At 36.8% G+C, this 18899-nt stretch overlaps 1 protein-coding gene across 1 annotated transcript in view; it reads left to right on the top strand.

Moving 5' to 3' along the window:
• Positions 1–18261, top strand: part of LOC104408761 (cortactin-binding protein 2-like) — a gene marked incomplete at both ends in the record, with an annotated part of 22813 nt that extends 4552 nt beyond the window's left edge. The window contains one exon of the mRNA XM_010018467.1: positions 18037–18261. Coding sequence (XP_010016769.1) covers positions 18037–18261 — 225 coding nt within the window. The remainder of the gene's footprint in view (positions 1–18036) is intronic.
• Between the last annotated feature and the right edge of the window lie 638 nt (positions 18262–18899).

The following is an 18899-nucleotide window of genomic DNA, read 5'->3' as shown; positions in this document are numbered from 1 at the left end:
CTTCTAAAAAAGGATTGTTGCTTCCTGCTTCAGCAATTGAAACTTTATCTAACTGGGTCAATATCTCCTGTTGCTGTCAAAGTAGTATAGTGCTTTGATGTAAACAGAAAAGCCTAGGGGTTTTTTGCACTCAGCCTGTATAAATTTATTATAGTATACTCTGATTTGTACAATACAGAACTCACAACATTTTGCTGAGTTAATCTATCTGAACACTATTTATGGTGTGGGGATTTTTTTGGGTTTTTTTTGGGGGGGAAGAGTGGCAGTCTGGAATTTGGAAGCTGGAGAAATTCAGATTTGAAAATGTTACCAACCAGAGCAGTTTAAGGTGCTGGACAAACTTAGCCCTGTGAAGACCAACAGCCTTGGAAGAGCAGACCTTAGGGTCACATTTCCAGATTTATTCTCCAAGTGAACAGTTAATATGCTGTGGAGAGGAGCAGCAGGATTCACCTCAAAGAGGTGATCTTTGTGTAAATCCTTCTCATTAGCACTCTGATTTTGTATAACTACTACAACAAAGGACATAAGATGGTTCTTTCTAACTGTAATTTCTTCATTTTAGTAGCTCCATCATGGAAGTTGCACTGCAATTAAAATTAAATTCAGATTAGCATTTAAATCATTGGAGTAATTTCATTAATGAGAAATAACATGTTGTTTAATTGCTATCGGGAATGGATATAGTTAAAAAAGGAGGGAGACATAACTCTGGCTGCTGCCTCCTTCGGTCTCAGTTATCCAAGTAAACTTGTCTGCCTGTGATAAGGGGATAATATATTCTTAATGTGGAGGTAATATGGCCACATAATCAAAGCACAGGTCTGGCCTTCCACAACTATGAGCTGAAATACAGTATTCATTCATTGTTTTGATTTGGTTTTTGATCTGTTTTTGTTTGTTCTTCTTTTTTCTCCAGCCCTAAAATGGTGGCTGTATCTGTTTGCTTTCTAGAGGATTTTTCAAAGTGCATTGACCCTCACATGATGGATAGAAGTGCTAGTGTTAGCTTCCAAGCATGGAATTACGAATACTAAATGCTGTTTTTAGTAGTGATTCTCTCATAAAGTTAAATCATTAGGAAGTTATTTTTCATTTAAAATTTTACAGCCCAACTTAGTTGGGATTTTTGTTTCTTTTTTATTAATTTTATTTGCCTATGAAAATTTTGTTAGATGGTGAATGGTAAAATGAAAATGAAATTTATATTATACTTGCTTCTGTGGTATGCATTAATTAATGTGGACACAAAAATGCAAATTCGTGTCATAGAATCACAAAATGGTTGAGGTGGGAAGGGACCTCAGGAGATTGTCTAGTCCAGCCACTTGCTAAAGCAGGTTCACCTAGAGCAGGTCGCCCAGGATTGCGTTCAGACAAGCTTTTGAATCCTTCCAGAGAAGGAGGCTCCACAGCCTCTCTGGGCAGCCTGTTCCAGTGCTCAGTCACCCTAACAGAAAAGTTCTTCCTCATATTCAGATGGAACTTCTTGTGTTTCAGTTTGTGCCTGTTGCCCACCTCATAGAACAACTATGAGATCACAACCGTGGAAGGCCAGGCTTATGCGTTAATTATGTGGCCACATTACCCTTGCATTAGAAATATATAATCCCGTTATTACAGGCTGACAAGTTTACGTGGATAACTGGGACAGATGGAAGCAGCACACATAGTTAGAACAACTTTCTTGGATTGTTGGGAAAAATTACCAGTGAAATAAATGGCTAAAAGAATAGACAATACCAACAATGGTAGTTAATTAAAAATTACTACAATATCATTGCTGTGGAGCAGTGTCTTTTCTCTGAGATGAAGTGAGTTCCAGATTAACAGATTCTGTGTACATGATGGCCAGGTCAAGAGGACAGGATGAGAATGGCAAGGTGAATTTGGTTGTAGGTATTTCTTCAGTGTTGTAAAGCACTACTGTATTTAATTTTTACCATAACTTCATGAGTCAGGAAAGCTTATTTTCTATGCATGTGTTTGTACCAATGTCTGTTGAATCTGTTAGCCAGTATCTGCAAAGTCTGGCAAAATGCTAAGCATTTCAGAAATAGGTCGTGTCATAAAACCAGGCAGCTGGGAAAGAAAAGTCATAGGGCCTTGGTTGAAGGAAGGACAGAGATTTGTGGTGTCTTAATAGAGAATACAGAATAGGGAAAAATCAGACTTTGTTAATTTAGCTGCAGAGAGAATTGAAGTTGTATTATCTAAGTTTATAGAAATAGGAGAAGAAAAAGATCTCTACTGTGGGAGTTAGTTTTGCCCAAATTGTAAGTACAGTCTATCTCCCTGAATCTAAGCCTTTTGACAGTCCTGCAGACTGATCAACAGAGCTGGAAATGAATTGTACTTTCTATATTATGTCTGAGTAGAAAATCCATGTAAGATAATTCCTGCCTTCCACTAGCAAGGCATGTGAGTGCTTGAAGAGCAGTGGTTGAATTTTGTAATGAAGGTGTGGATGTTAATGTAATGAAATAGGTAGGTCGGAAGATGGAAATTAATAGCCATTTTTAAGTTTAATAACCCATTCTATTAGCTTTACCTTAAAAAGCTTCCAGTCTAAAAAGATTTAAAATAAGGATTAACAAGTTCTAGAAAGTATAGTGATTACTGTGTAGGTTACACCATGTTTCTTTAAAATGGATAATGTATTCTATGTTCAATGCCAGTTTTCAGGTTCCAACTCTCCTGTTAATCATTTTATCACTAGTAGGGTATTGGTATGCAATTCCATGAGAAATTCAGTAATTTAAAGCAAGTCTTTAAAAATAGCTGTAATACTTTTTAGGAGAATCATTTCTCTTTAAATGATCAGGTTGTTTCAGAAATTTCTTAAATAATTATCTGAAATGAAAAGACACTCCATTTCAAAGGCTAGAATGGTATAATCCGACATTACTTCAAAATTCTGCTCCATTTTTTTATAGAAGTATACCGAATCAAGTTGAACATTGTTTTGCAAAGTATTGCGTTTCAGAACAACAGAAATTCTTCTTTGTATGAATGTTGTATTAGAAAATTCTAGTGATACTGGTAGCTTGTAAGATCTTGAGGTTCATTATGACAAAGGCCATTTTTTATGTATCTATGTAATATATGAGTGTGTAAATGAACTACTTGAGTGAACTACATTAACATCCAAAGCAAGAGCACACTTTTGAAGAAACTCTCCCTATTGTCCCCACCTACCTTTGCTTTGATTTGCTTCACAGATCACTCTGACTGTGTAAACTGAACTGAGAGCAGAGCTAGTCCTAAGTAACACTTCCTTCCAAATGGCAGGACCATAGGCATATCCTCAGTGCTGATTGTGTTGCTGTGCTGCACTACCTGTTAATGTTGACATAGTCACTGTATACCTATAAATGCCCTGTTCCAGGATTGCTTTTTAAAATATAGTAGGAAATAAAAGTTGATTTGGTCTGTATTTAAAAAAACCAAACAACCGAACAAAACTCAACCAAACAAAAAAACCCTTTATATCCGCATGTTTACTTCCTGAAATTCCCCAATGTTTTCTACCATTATGATCATTCATAAATTTAAGACAGATGGACCCTGCTTGTGAAAGTGCCAGATGGGTCATTGTAAAATGTTCTTCTGGAGTCTCTTTCTCCCCAAATGGCAGAATGCATTTGCTGCTCAAGCTAGTTTGATTTCAAATTCTGAGCTGAGCATTGTGGAAGGCTATTATTAGTAAACTTGTCTTTCAGTTTTGGCTGACAATAATTAAGCACTGAACAATACAGTTTTATCTTGTCTTTAAATTGGAGAGACATCAATTTGATGGATGGACCACTCAGTGGATAAAGAACTGGCTGGATGGCTGCAGGCAGAGTTGTGGTCAACGGTTCAATGTCCACGTGGAGACCAGTAACGAGTGGTGTCCCTCAGGGATCGGTGTTGGGACCTGTGTTGTTTAACATCTTTGTGGGTGACATGGACAATGGAATTGAGTGCGCCCTCAGCAAGTTTGCCGACGACACCAAGCTGTGTGGCTCGGTTGATACGCTGGAGGGAAGGGATGCCATCCAGAGGGACCTTGACACGCTTGTGAGGTGGGCTGATGCCAACCTCATGTAGTTTAGCCAAGACAAGTGCAAGGTCCTACACCTGGGTCTGCACAACCCCAGGCACAGCTACAGGCTAGGTGGAGAAGAGATTCAAAGCAGCCCAGCGGAGAAGGACTTGGGGGGGTGTTGATTGACAAGTAACTCGACATGAGCAGGCAGTGTGCGCTTGCAGCCCAGAAAGCCAACCGTATCCTGGGCTGTATCAAAAGAAGCATGACCAGCAGGTCAAAGGAGGTGATCCTGCCCCTCTACTCTGCTCTTGTGAGGCCTCACTTGGAGTATTGTGTCCAGTTCTGGTGTCCTCAACATAAAAGGGACATGGAGCTGTTGGAGCAAGTCCAGAGGAGGGCCAGAAGGATGGTAAGAGGACTGGAGCACCTCCCGTATGAAGATAGGCTGAGAAAGTTGGGGCTGTTCAGCTGCGTGGAGACCTCATAGCAGCCTTCCAATATCTGAAGGGGGCCTGCAAGGATGCTGGGGAGGGACTCTTCATTAGGGACTCTAGTGGTAGGACAAGGGGTAATGGCTTTAAACTTAAACAGGGGAACTTTAGGTTAGATATAAGGAAGAAGTTCTTCACTGTGAGGGTGGTGAGGCACTGGAATAGGTTGCCCAAGGAAGTTGTGAATGCTCCAACCCTGGCGGTGTTCAAGGCCAGGCTGGACAGAGCCTTGGGCGACGTAATTTAGTGTGTGGTGTCCCTGCTCATGGCAGGGGGGGTGGAACTAGATGATCTTAAGGTCCTTTCCAACCCTAACTATTATATGATTCTATGATTTTAATGTCATTGAAAATATGGACTATTTTAACTGTCATGTGTACATATAACTATACAGAATGAAGAGCATTTCATGACTGGCTCTGCATTTTCAGTAATGAATTAGCTGTTCCTTGATTAAAAAAAAAATTAAAAAATCAAGTAAATATTAAGTAAAACATTTGGAAGGAGAGCTGTAGATACTCGTAAGCTGTACTTGTCAGTGCTTCCTGGTGACTTCTGTCTAGCAAAAGGGCTTCCCTCACTTGGCCAAGGCAGACCTTTGCCTACTGCAGTTTGAGATTTTAAAGAAAATTTGATTTATCAGTTAGAGTTTAATTTTCTTTTAAATGTAATGTATTGTTTTCTGCATCTTGCGATGCAGGGTGATACTTGGTTTTGCCTGTACTCTGTAACTTATACATTAAAATATAATCATTACATACACCATAATTGTCAATTGTGTGTGGATAAAGAACTACTGCACAGTCAACAAGAACTGTATTATAAGACTTAGTACTTCTAGAATGAACTTTGGGGTTAGAGGGGAAAAAACCTGGGAGCTATGTGGAAAAAGGGAATGAATCCGTGTAGTTTAGTTGTTCTCAAATTGACTCATAGGTAAAAAAATTACATGTATATTAAGTGTAATCTGTCAAAGGAAGCTACACCACCTACAAATTACGAAGACCCTACCCTGCAGTAATTGTGTTAAGTTGTGAATTTAAAATGCAAATCTGAACTTCTCTTACATGTCTGAATCCCATGGCACTCTTGTACCAAAGAATGGAGCTAAAAGCACAGAGAAGGCGGCTTTAGAGCTTTCTGGCAGCCAGTAAGACAGCCTGTTTTGTAGCAGGTGTCTTTGAAAAATGGTTATTAGGTAGAAGGAGGAGCAGAAGATGTTAAACTGTATGTAACAGAAGGTTATTGTTGTAGACAGTATGATGGGCGTCAGTGGCAGAAGCAAACCATGAAATAGAAGTCAGAAAATGTCCTGTTTGCATTGTCATTTTTGCATGTTGCAATTCCTTTGCAAAAATTTGATTTTTACAAGATTTTGGGGATGTAAAGATCTGCAATTTGTGTCCTCGCTCATCTGGTCATTACTTTGGATTTATTGACTTTAATTATGGTTGTGTATGCGGTTTTTTTTTTTTTTTTCTGCCTTTAAATACAGTTTGTCTTTACCTGTGCAATGATTCTGGTATTCTGGTTATTATTAAAGCTTTTTTTTTTTTCCTTAATATTAATTTATAGTAATTTTCAGAACATGGCTGTCCAAAGTATTATTTCACTATTGCAACCTATTTAAAATTGATTGCAAGGAATCTATGAAATATGAATAAACCTCAGACGGATGGGTAGATGAAATGATTTAAAGCTTAGCTTGGAATGATTTCTTTAACTGTGGTTTATTTAAAGTTTCAAATTAATGCAGCATGTTCTTTGTTTAACTAACTGAAAAAGTGGTGCTAGACACACCCTTAAAGAATGTTCAAATTTTGATTATTTATTTTTCCCTATCTTGATCATGGTTTATATATTGGGGTTTGTTTTTTGGAGTTTGTTTTTGTTTTTTTTTTGTTTGGGGTGTTTTGTTTGTTTCTATTGTTTGTGTTTTGTGGGGTGATTTGTTTTTTGGGGGTTTTTTGCTTGGTATTTTGTTTGTTTGTTTTGGGGTGGGTTTTTTTTTTAGTTTATATTATGTATGCTAAATTTATTTTTATGAAATTACTTGACATGTTTTGATACACTTTATTGCCAAACAATTTAAGGAACTAACTCTATTCCAGTAAATACCTGCATGGACCTCAATTTCTGAGAATTGCATGACTGGTTACAGGGTAAGAAAATAGTTTCTGTTTCATGAGAAAATGACCAAGCCCGTTTGAAGAAAGCAAAACCTAACATTGTTTCAGGAAATGTTTTGAAATTAAAGGACGGTCTTATACCTTATCCTTGGTACTGCCAAAGTCCACCTAATAATTTGGAAATACTGTTTATGGTATTGGTGGGTTGACTTTATACATAGTATATTATTTAAAAGATCATTTCAGATGCCTAGGAAAATATTTGCTCTTCTTATATTCAGTGGTCTTGTGGGTTTTTTTGAAGTTCCAGTTCTCATAGTAAGCTTGTAGTTCTTATGTAAGCAAGTAGTTCTCATAGTAAGCTTGGATAACTAACAAAAAAATACTTTTCCTTCCATGTTGAAAGGTATCAAGTGAACTGTATTTGGATTTTCCTTTCAGAAGCATCCTCATTTCTTGCATTTCAGTTTGAATGGAACCAAGTCTCACCTTTTCTAATATATGTTGGGGATGTAGCAGCAGCATTCCCTGGACTGGTTAGCTGCTTTAAGCTGGTATTTGGACACATATATAGGCCTCTTCCAGAAGCTACTGACAAAATAAGTTTTCCGTCATGTTACATCATTTCTTGTGGTAGTTATTTGCTGTTTGCCAAAGGGAGATATTAAGCACTGAGCAAACCAAAACTTTTGGCAAACCATATTAAAACAGTCCTGTATATGTGTGGTTTTACTAAGCTAAAGCTTCACTACTCAGGTACATACCCTTATTCCAGGCTGTCCTAAAATTGGAGATTACAAGTATGAAACTGAGACTAGTTTTCTCATATGAAAACTATGACCTTGCATTGCAAACATCCTTTTCACTCTGTCCTTTCCAACAGTGATGGTTTAATTGATAAAAGTATTTTTTGTTTGTTTTTCACATTAGATCTGAATCTCTTTATTGTTGCCAGGCATGTAACTATTACTTTAGCTGAAAGTATTCTGCTGGTTTATTATTTGGATAATTACTGTGTCTTTCCCACTTGATTCCTCCTATCCTCATTTGATCTTTCTGCATAATCCAATATAAACTAGTGAGTAAAGATACACACACTATTTGTAAAAGTAATAATAATAAATTCCAACATCCTGTTCATGTAACTGTTTCTCCATTTCTGTGATCTTTATGAATAATGCAGCTGTGACTTCATTGTTAGGGTAACTTATTTACAGTGTTTTATCTGGTTGCCATCATTATTCACGTTGCTGACAATGAAAATTGTAACCGGATCATCCTATCTGTATTATTACATGAACTGAAATTTTCCACTTCTAGTTAAGGGAACATACACAGGATATTTCCTCTATGCCAATTAATGGTACAGTTAATTTTGTTGATGGTAACACTAAAGTGCAACTGATAGCATAACACTTCTTTCTTTTGTTTGTGTGTCTCTTCATGTTAGTGTTGCTGAAGGAAGAAAATGTATAAGGTTTGTTCTTGGTTCTTCCAAATAAATTATGATAGTCATAAATAAAAATAATTATGAATAAGAGATTTGATTGGGGTCCTTTGCGAATTCAACACTTGTTAAAAGATTCACATAGCAGCAGTTATTTTGATTATGCTTGGGTGTATGTGTTCCCACACTTTTCTTCCTCCCACTCCATTTTGATGCTGTTCTGACTGGTGAATAGGTCTTTCCACCTGCAGTCCTCCCAGAGAGAAGCATCTGTCTTAGGAGCTCTGGCAATGTACTGAAAATACTTAGCACTGGTTTTCTTATAAAAGCTAGTGTTCCATTTGTGTGGATAAATGGAAAATTTGAGAAAATAAAGCAACAGTGATTATAGTGAGTTCTCTCTGAAATAGCAGAGTAAAATTTAGCTAGATATTGTGGAAGTATAAGCTGTTATATGACAATTTTAAAGTTGGTAACTTTTAAGTAATGTTATCTGTAAAGAGAGTACTAGCTGGAAAATTGCTTTAAAGTTTTAATAAAGGGCATAAAGTTCAAAATATACAATGCAGAAGAGTATTCTGTTTACTGTAAAAAGTTCCATTCTAGAAATCAAATTTATTTAGTTAAATCTATTTATTCATTCAGCTTCTTCACTCCCTGGAGACCTGGGAGAAGAGCTCAACCCCTCCTCCACTTCCCCTCCTCAAGAAGCTGTAGAGAACAATGAGGTTGCCACTCAGGTTCCTTTTCTCTAGACTAGACAGGTCCAAAGTCCGCAGCTGCTCCTTATAGGACCTTCCTTCCAGTCCTTTCACCGGCTCTGCTGCTCTCCTTCTAGATGCATTGAGGGACCTTCACATACTTCTTAAATTGTGGAACTGCGCAGAACTGCACGCAGTGTTCAAGGTGAGGCTGTGCCGATGCTGAATACAGCAGGTTAATCACCTCTTTTGACCTGCTGGTCATTCTGTGTTTGATGCGCCCCAGGATGTGGTTTGCCCTCTTAGCTGCCAGAGCACACTGCTACTGACTGCTATTGAGTCTGCTGCCAACCAGCACCACCAGATCCCTTTTCTGCAGGGCTGCTCCCCAGCCACTCCAGTCTATATTTGTACCCAGCATTACTCCATGTCGGGTGCAGAATCTGGCATTTCAACTTGTTAAATTTCATCCCATTAGTCATTGTCTAGAGGTCCAGTCCATCTAGATCCCTCCGCAAGGCCTCTTGGCCCTCAAGAGAGTCAACAGCACCTCCCGGTTTGGTATCATGAGCAAACTTGCCGCTGGTGCATTCAACTCCTGCATCGTTGATGAATGTATTCAACAGAACTGGCCCCTAGAATTGAACCCTGAGAAACCCCACTGGTGACTAGTTGCCAGCCACATGCAGCTCCATTGACTACACACCTTTGAGCTCTGCCCTTCAGCCAGTCCTTCACCCAGTGCACTCTGAAGCCGTTCATCTCACAGCTGGAGACCTTGTCCAGAAGGATCCTGTGAGGGACAGTAGCAAAAGCCTTACTAAAATCCAGAAAAACTACATCCACCACCTTCTCTTCATCCATCTTATCGCAGAAGAGTATCAAATTAGTTAAACAGGACTTTGTGAAACCATGTTGACTCTGCTGGATGAGTGCATTTTGAACTCTTAATTTGCATATGTTTTCATTGAAATAATTCAAGTTTGGTAGTCATGTAATTGCTATGCACTAATATGGGATGATATTTTAACTGAGCTTTTGATAGCTTGAAAATATAAAATCTGAATGCCTTTGGTATGTTTTGTCTGTTACTGAGCTGTAGAAACTTTTTAACTGCTAAGCATGGAGGTTAAAGTGCTCTTTTTTTGTTAGAGATGAAGTCAGATTTCCTTCAGCTCTTCAGAAGAATGGCTGACACATTTCCATGCAAAGAATTATGAATTGATTTGCATAAATTTGAACTATAAATTTGAACATGCAAAAATTTAGATGCCAAATGCTTATTTAAAGAAACTAGAAAGCTCAAGACTCTTCTGTTTTTTGAAACTCATTATTAGTATGAAAATCTATATTATTTTCAAAAGTAAATGTCTGGGTGGTTTGATAATTAGAGCATTAAACAGTGTCATTTCCTTACAAGATACTGACCTAAAATTTTCAAATGTTTACGCATCAGTCAACAAAGCTGTGATAAAATAGGTCCAATGTCTTTATATAGAACATCTGGATAGCTCTTTTCAATTAAAAACACATGTACTTTCACCACTTGAGCTTTTTCTCCTTCCTCTTTTAGAAACTTAGTGCAAGGCCTGAGTTTCACCTTTCACATCTGTGAGAAATGAAGAATGTTTTATATTGACTGGACTGGTTTTCCTTATTGGTACTGTTCTGTTAGTAACTGATCTTAGGTTTGTGATATGGCCTTTTCATTTTTAAGTACACAACCTTGAAGTAGTGGCTTTTCATTAATCTAAGAGAGGAAATTAGTAATGAAAAATCAGAACTGTGTCTGGCTGTCCTGTCTGTACCTCTTCCTTGCATGGAGGTTTTTGTCAGGTAACAGGGAGAAGGAGGTTGTGCTACTTAGCACTATTAGGGTAGTGGTAAACTGGTGCTATTGAGTGGCACTCTTTTTAGAGACAGACCCCTAAGGAAATTCAGGCTTGATCATTACCTGGGTTGTATAATTCTTCTTCAGTGCTTTCTGTTATCTTGTAAATCAGGATTTTTTCAAGAGTTAGTTAAGTGTTTGTCCTCCTATACATAGTTTTTAATTAATTATTAGGCATATTGTACTTTTAAGTCTCCTTTTTAGTGCAGAGAAAAGGGAATCGGATAGCTTTTTGCAACCGTTTTAGTGTTTGAATACTTAGCATGAAATGGATAAAATCAGGTTTGCTGTTGTTTTCATTGTTGACCTTTTATGCCTTAAAATTAATTTTTTTTAATATATCTTCTTAAACAACCTTTTAATCTATCTTCTTAAACAACCTTGTAAAACAACGTATCTTTATATTCAAAGCTTTATTTTTACCTTGAAAAATGTTTTTTAAAAGCTGGGATTTAAAGCTATGTGATTCTGAGAGGTGGAGTTATGGTTACTTTGCAAATTACAAATTTTTGGAGATGTTCTCTGGGCTGTTATGAATGAGAGAATAATGCAACTTTTTGTTGTTACTCTTATTTTAATGGTTCATACTTGGGGTAGCTTTTCTAGAAAAACTAATTGTATCTCCACTTTCATGCAGTCTATTCACTGTAACAAATTTCATTGATATATTTGCAGGGCTATGACTTGTAAGACAATGCTCCAAGTCAGTTTTGAATGCTTTTTATGAATACAGGTGCCTTAACATTAAAAATTTACTAAATGAGTATATTTTCTTTATTAGTACTTTACAAAAAGAATTGAATTCATACATGATCTTGATCAGTCTCTGTAAAAAGTGTATTTTATAGTATGAAACAATTGTATAGGTCTGTCAGAGCAGAATCAACCTGTACATAAAATCTAATGCACTGGTAGACTTTGCATAGGTATGCACTGTCATAATGCTAAAGAAAGGGATTTAGACTGTAGTTAAGATCGTATGGAGAATTTGAGCATCACGTGTTCATTGACAGAAATCATGCTGCAGGATACCATTCCTTCAGCAGTCATTGATGTTTACATTTCAATTTTTAGTTTGTTTTGTGAAACTTTACATGTAAGTGCCATTTCATATGATACTTTGAAAACATTCATTTACACCTGCATGGAAAAAAAAAAAGCCAACAAAGCTCCCAAACCCTACTGTGTTGCCAAATTGCTAGCATTCTTTAAAGAGTCATTCTTAATTACTCATAGTAAGACATCATATGCAGGTGTCTCTGAAAGTAATGCTTTTATTATGACTTCATGCTTACTATGCTTACTAATAATTCTCTTTTGCTTAAATAAATATCTCCAGGAAATCATTTCAAGACACTGTACAATGCTACTGGGTAAGATTTATAAACATGTTCTCTTTCAGCCACTTTCCTCTTTTAAAAAATTCATTTCCCGTTCAGTTTTATTTAGAATGAAGGGCCTCCCTTGTCTTTAACATAACACATAAAATAAGCTTTTACTGCCTCCTTTCCTGTGCCAGTTAGTTTTAGAAAACCTTTTACCACTCCCTAATACATATGTCAACAGAAAATATTAACATGAGCCCATCAACATCTGTTGAAACAATTTTAGTATATGTGGAAAAGGAAATTAATCAGAGGAACAAATGCTCTTGAAAGGAAGGAAATTTTGTTTAAGGATTGTGGGACAGCTTTAATTCAGCTACATTGTTCCACAGCAGTGTAGGACGTGCAGTCCTATTTTGATGTTTATCATCAGTTGCTGCATGGAAGACTCAGACTTGTTGAACTCTTAACTTGGCAGGTAAATGAAGAGGAAAGTCTGAGATACATTGGGGGAGAATACCGTTGGTTATATATTCTGTTGCTTGATTATGTAAGCTGATAATGAAAACTCATTTCAGCAAATGTGTGCAACTAACATCAACATAGATTACTACCAAAACAGAACTATCAATATGACATATATTATGTGATTAATTTTTCATTTTTCATCATTGGGCTTATTTTTTGTTGTATTTGTTTTTCCTTGGGTTTTTTTTAAGCTTTTGGCTTTAAGTCCACAGTACAATGGATACTATTTGAAGACATCTCCGCCCCCATAATTCTCATTTCAGTAACTGACAGGTGGGGGGAATCTAATTAGACTTCATAATTCTCAGTTTGCTCACAAAAATAGGTTTATATTTTTTTTCTTCCTCTGAAGTAGAACATAAAAAGAATGTGACTGCAAGGCCAGTTCTTATACTGGATTTGCTTTTCTCACAGCCCACCATCCAGATACCTCCATTCCTGCACACCCTGCTGCCAGTCTTCATCTGCCAGAAGATAAATGGGGTCAGTGACTGCAAAGGGTCAGTTTGAGAGATGGAAGTGTCCAGGACAGAGCTGATAGATAGGTGCATAGAGGTGACTTGAACACTGTGAAGAAAGTTGGTGTAGGGGTGAATGAAGTGTCCTGCTGTACATGGTAGGAGATAGGCTCCCTGAGAGAGTAATAAAAGAAGCAGTTTATCTTACAGCATGACCCTCCAGATTCTTTTGGCTGCAGATCTAGGACAGAAAATTTGAGAGTAAACCTTCCCCTTGTGTCACACAGATGCACAATTCCTAGCATTCAGTACTGATTTTTTTTTTTTCCAAAGTATCACTGTTTTCTAAGTCATAAAAATGGTTTTCATGATCCAAACCAAGACATAGGACTTATTCCACCATTAAGTATTTGGTTGTTTTTCCTTCCTCTGAGAGCATCTACGAGATAAAAAAATAACAGTCTTCGAAGAAATCACTAATCATAGAGTAATTTAGGTTGGAAGGCACCTTGAGAGATCATTCAGTCCAATCTTCTGCTTGAAGCAGGACTAACATCAAACATGATTGGGTTGCTGATGGCATTATCCAATCTAGTTTTGGAAATCTCCCAGTGACAGAGGTTGTATGTTTTTCCCTTGGCAACACATTCCAGTGCTTATCTGCTCTCAGTGAGAAGTGTTTGTGTCCAACTTGAATTGTCCTTATTAGATCATGGGACGATTGCCATTTGTCCTGTCGCGGTGCAGACCTCTAGTGCATTTCTCCCGCATTGCCTATGTATCACACTGAAAAGTCCTATTTCTACTTAGCTCTTCCTTGAAGAGAAGCCATGTTGTACCTTTTGATCATCTTTCATTCCTCTCTGAAGATATTTTTCAGTTCTACTGTATTTTATTTTTTTTTTTTAGTATAAACTCGTAGTCCATCCTTGATCTAACATAATGCTATAGACCAACCTGTCGGTAAGGAAACTCTGGGGTTTTGTTCTTTCTAAGTAGTGGTTGCACTCTTATTTTAGTCTCCTTGTTTAACATTCCAGACCCCATTTAAGGATTTAAATAATGTGATGTTCTTCTTGGACTAAATTCAAAAGCTGTTGTATGCAAGTTTAAGCTTTTACTCTGTCACTATAGTGAATTTTGTGAATTAACTATTTAAAGGGGGTTTTCCTTTGTTTTTAGGTATTTTGTCTTGATTTGCGTGTGCTTATTGTCAGTTTTCATTAGCAGTTGCCTGTTGGAGGATTTAGGTAAAGTCTTAAGTCATAATTTTGTGTACCACTGGCATAGGCTGCAAAAAGTATAATTTCTCATGGATGTCTTTTTATACCTTTAAATAATTCAATCTCAGCCCTTCAATTAAAAGGCTAGTCACTGTGGAGATGAGTGTGTACAGAAAAATAAAGCCGTTGGCTTATAAATTCATATAACACCTTTTACAATGCAGCAGTCCTGATTACCTCCTACAGTGGATGCATATTCTGTCTAGTTTTGAAAATCTTCTGTTTGAAAGTGCATTCAGTTATTCAGTTAGTTAGTCGTTCAGTCTGGAGAAGAGAAGGCTGCAGGGAGACCTTAGAGCAGCCTTCTGGTACCTAAAGGGACTGACAAATTGGAGAGGGACTTTTTACAATGGCCTATAGGAATAGGACATGGGGGAATGGCTTTAAACTGAAAGAAGGTAGATTCAGATAGATTAGATATTGGGAAGAAATTCTTTACTGTGAGGGTGGTGAGGTGCTGGCACAGGTTGCCTACAGAAGCTGTGGCTGTCCCATCCCTGGAAGTGTTCAAGGCCAGGTTGAATGGCACTTTGAGAAACCTGGTCTAGTGGAAGGTGTCCCTGCTGGTGGCAGAGAGTTGGAACTAGATGATCTTTAAGGTTCTTTCCAACCCATACAATTCTGTAAAACATACTGTGATTCACAAATCAACTTTTAAAATGTTTTTTTTTTTCTGTCTATATCTCTGTGTAATTGAAGTTAATATATGAGATGCTGCTAATGCTGTTTTAGCACAGTCACCAAGTTATGCAGAGACTATGTTAAAGGATTAATTACCCCTATGGCATTAGACTGTACATTCCCCAGATAATGAGTGACATAAAAATCAGGTATCTTGATATTGCTACTAGCTCTTATGGCTTGAAAGTCAGTGGCAAAAGATGGTGTAAGAGAAATTTTTCTGATTCTAGTATTTCTATTCCTCATATGTGATGTACTTTATTGAAGTGCCAAGAGACAGAAGTATTACATAGGGGCCAGAGGAATCATCTGAAAAAAAACCCAGCGAAGCCCAACTTGCGACTTTGTGCCTAAGTTTTAGGGAACTACTCACTGATTCCAGTCTACCAAGCTGCTTTACCTTCATTTGAAATAATGCATCCTCATCCCATCATTGTATTTTATATTTTTACTCCTTACATAGAAACGTGGAAACATTTGCTTTAATATTTTGCATTTAGTTCCCTTTTGAGTTAGAAGCGTCCTGAGATGACTTCGCTATTTATGGTTTGAATGTTTTACCCTGTGCTTGAGGGGATATAGTTATGGCTTCAGTCCTACAGACAGGGTCAGTCATCCCAAATCATGTGCTCTTCAAGACCCACTGGTTTTTCCAGTCTTTAGCTTTCAGACTTTCCAGTAGCCACTTTAATTCTTAATGCCAGCAGGTTGTTTTGATTTTCATTCAGGTGGAGCTCATCCCTTCTATATAGTTTAATCTTTCCCTTAATTAATGAATCCAAACACCCAGTCCTGTTACTATTTTGTCAGGTGCCTTGCTTGCTCTGTAAATTTCTATGAATGTTAGAGAACATTTCAAAGACTACATTCACATTGCATACATACAGTATGTGCTGAGAGGACAACTACTCATGAGCCATTAAAAAAAAAAAAAAGGATAGTACACATTGTTTCACTGGTTTTCTAACTGTGTTTCCTTTTCCTGTTGGTTACTGGATTTAAGGATGGTGGTCTCTGGCCGTATAAACTTATTTATTTATTTATTTACAGCTGAGCTGCTACCTCAGTGTTTGTTCCTTTTTTGCCTTTACTTTGATGGCTCACTTTGTATAAAATAAGTGGATTTTACACTGCTGATTATATATATGCATTGTGCCTCTATCTCCATTTAAATTCTTAAACTGCTTGGGTTTGTCATCTTGGTCAGCTGCTTGGCACTTTAATCCAGTCAGGTTTTTGGTTTTGATAGTTTGCTTTACATGACGGTTGAATTAGTAAGCTGCATACTGTCCTGTAACTTCAGTGTATAGAACCAGGACCTACAAATACAGTCCCTCCCCACCTGGCTTCTCAGTATTAGCTTTGGAACTAGCTATTTCATTTGATTTTAAAATCTAAATTAAAAATTAAGGGATTAAAGTACTAGACTAATTAGGAGTTATTTGTGAGACAATTTATAAAAATTAACTAGGTTCTATCAGCTTATTTTTGTCTCTTCAACCAGTCACTACCTGATTTTGGAAGCCTAGCTAGACTTTAGCTCTGAATGAACTCTGTAAGCATTTTCTGAAGTTATGTCCCAAAGGCCTGTCTCTTTTTATTAAATAATTTCAAGTTCTATTTATAATACCAAATTGAAAAATAGACTAGAGGTATTTCAAGCACCAGAATATGTAAGCATACTTATGTCTATTGCAGCCAAATTCTCTTTTAATTTCCTACAACATTTCAATTTTGTAGACAACATGTAGGAAAAAGCTGGGCATTCACTAAGGTATGTTAGTTGTAGTTCATCTCTAGAGAGTTTTTCTAACATAATTCTTATGTTCTTTGGTTTCTCATGCCCTGAAATATGTGTCACCTTTTACGACCTTTTCAGATATTACAAATTTAACTTCAAGCTTTCCATATGATCTTCTAACCCATTTGGTAAGCATCAGGCTTGTTCCTCCTCTTTTGTATCTTGGAATTGGCTTATTCTTCCTCTTTTTTTTGCTTATTCTTCAAAATTGAATTTGAACCAAGTCACAGATAAATGTTTCGTCCATTTCTGAGGGATTCTTATTTCTGATGGTGTTTCTCTGCACTGTCGGTGTTTTTTCTTCCTGATTTTTTTTTTGAGATATACAACTTTAAAGAATTGCTCTCCCCCCACTGCCTCCAAATTAGATAGGTCTTAAACCTGAGATTTTGGAACAATATCTATGAAGACTGTTAGAATTCAGTGCTTAATCTGTGGCCTTCCTGTGTACTGTGTATTAAATGTATAAAAATAGCTTCTCTGAAACTGATTTTGTTTTCATGTTGGGCTGAACAATCAAATATTTGTCAAGCAAAACTATCTCTGGTCTTTATTGTATAATTTGGTTTTGGTTTGGGGTTTTTTTAGCGGGGGGGTTCTTGTTATGACAATGAAGAGTTGTACTGCAGTTTGAAAATACAATTATGTTCTAAAATAGTGGCATGGAGAAACATGATTATGAGGTTCTTGAACAGAGATATGAGAAGTGTCTTAATTACAGAAAAACTTCGGTGGTATTTTTTCTTTCTGCATATCCCATTACTTACGAAAATCTCTATATGTGTAAATATACCATCAGTCTTTTTGTTTGAAAAATACTTACTTTAACATACTTTGTTACTATGATTAACACACAAAGCATGTTTTCACATCTTTTACTAGCATCATTTTAATACACAGAAATAGAAACCTTTATTTTAGAATGTTTTTCTTCACTTTCCTGTATCAGCCAGTTTCCAAGAGGTTATTTTTGTGACACTTCTGAAACTGCTCCAAATTGATATGTCTGTGTGGAACTGAGAAGGGAAAGGATTTGTGTTTTGTTTTTTTTTTTTTTTTAATGTAGTGAATTGTATCAACTATAATGAAATCTGTGTGCAACATAACTATTTCTTTTAGAGATATTAAACAAATACCTAAAAAGAATATTTTAAAAACATAAGGTAACATAATTTTCCCTGTGGTTTAGGTCTGTTCTATGTATTGACATACTCCAAAGCATGTGTTTAGCTTTATCTCCTTGTCTGTTTGGATTTTTTTGTTAGGCCCGGCGCAAAGAGGTTTTCATCCAGGAGCGATATGGAAGATTTAATCTGAGTGACCCGTTTCTTGCTCTTCAGAGAGACTTTGAGGCGGGTGCTGGTGATAAAGAAAAGAAGCCAATATGCATGAATCCTCTGTCCATTTTAGAAGCTGTTATGGCTCACTGCAGGAAAATGCAAGAAAGAATGTCAGCTCAGTTGGCTGCTGCTGAAAACAGACAGAAGAAGGTATTTATGAGTGTTAAAATGTTATCACTTAATTGCTATATATAGTGAGGTGCTGATTTTGTGGTGATATTTTATGTGCACACCTCCTTTGTTCCATGAATTTAGCTCTGCTTATGGAATAAATGAAATACAACTATTACAAGTTGATGCAGTAAGTGGATGGCTCAGCATGAGCTGAGAAAGCATCATCATAATAGATTTTTAAACCAACACCACTGAAACTTAGAGGAGCTACTGTTATTTTTATTCTAACCTAAATAGCATAAAATAATTTATTTGCATTTTATATACGGTGGCTCTGTTTCATAAACCAGTTACACTAAATTATAACTCTAAAACCAGCCTTTTTTGCATATTCAGAACATTTGCTCTAAAGCGAAAATTATTTGGGGTACTTTGAGAGATTTCTAGAAATGTTTGACTAAGTAGGGTGACCTAATGTAAGGAAAAAAAAAGTTAAGCCTAGACAAATGTGACCCAAATACAGAGCCAGCTATACTTCCCTCATCCAAGAGCAGTTCCTCCTTCTCCAGATATGCGATTCCTCTATCATTGCCTCTTTTTGCCTCACTGTCTCACTTTTACCCTCAGTAATGAAGTCTGAGTACAGCTGTGTTTATTTTCTCGGGATACTACCA

This window comes from Nestor notabilis, unplaced genomic scaffold, assembly GCF_000696875.1.
Source record: "Nestor notabilis isolate BGI_N333 unplaced genomic scaffold, ASM69687v1 scaffold3257, whole genome shotgun sequence".
Taxonomy (NCBI): Eukaryota; Metazoa; Chordata; class Aves; order Psittaciformes; family Psittacidae; genus Nestor; species Nestor notabilis.
The sequence above is the reverse complement of the archived record's forward strand: the minus strand, read 5'-3'. Positions and strand labels throughout refer to the sequence as shown.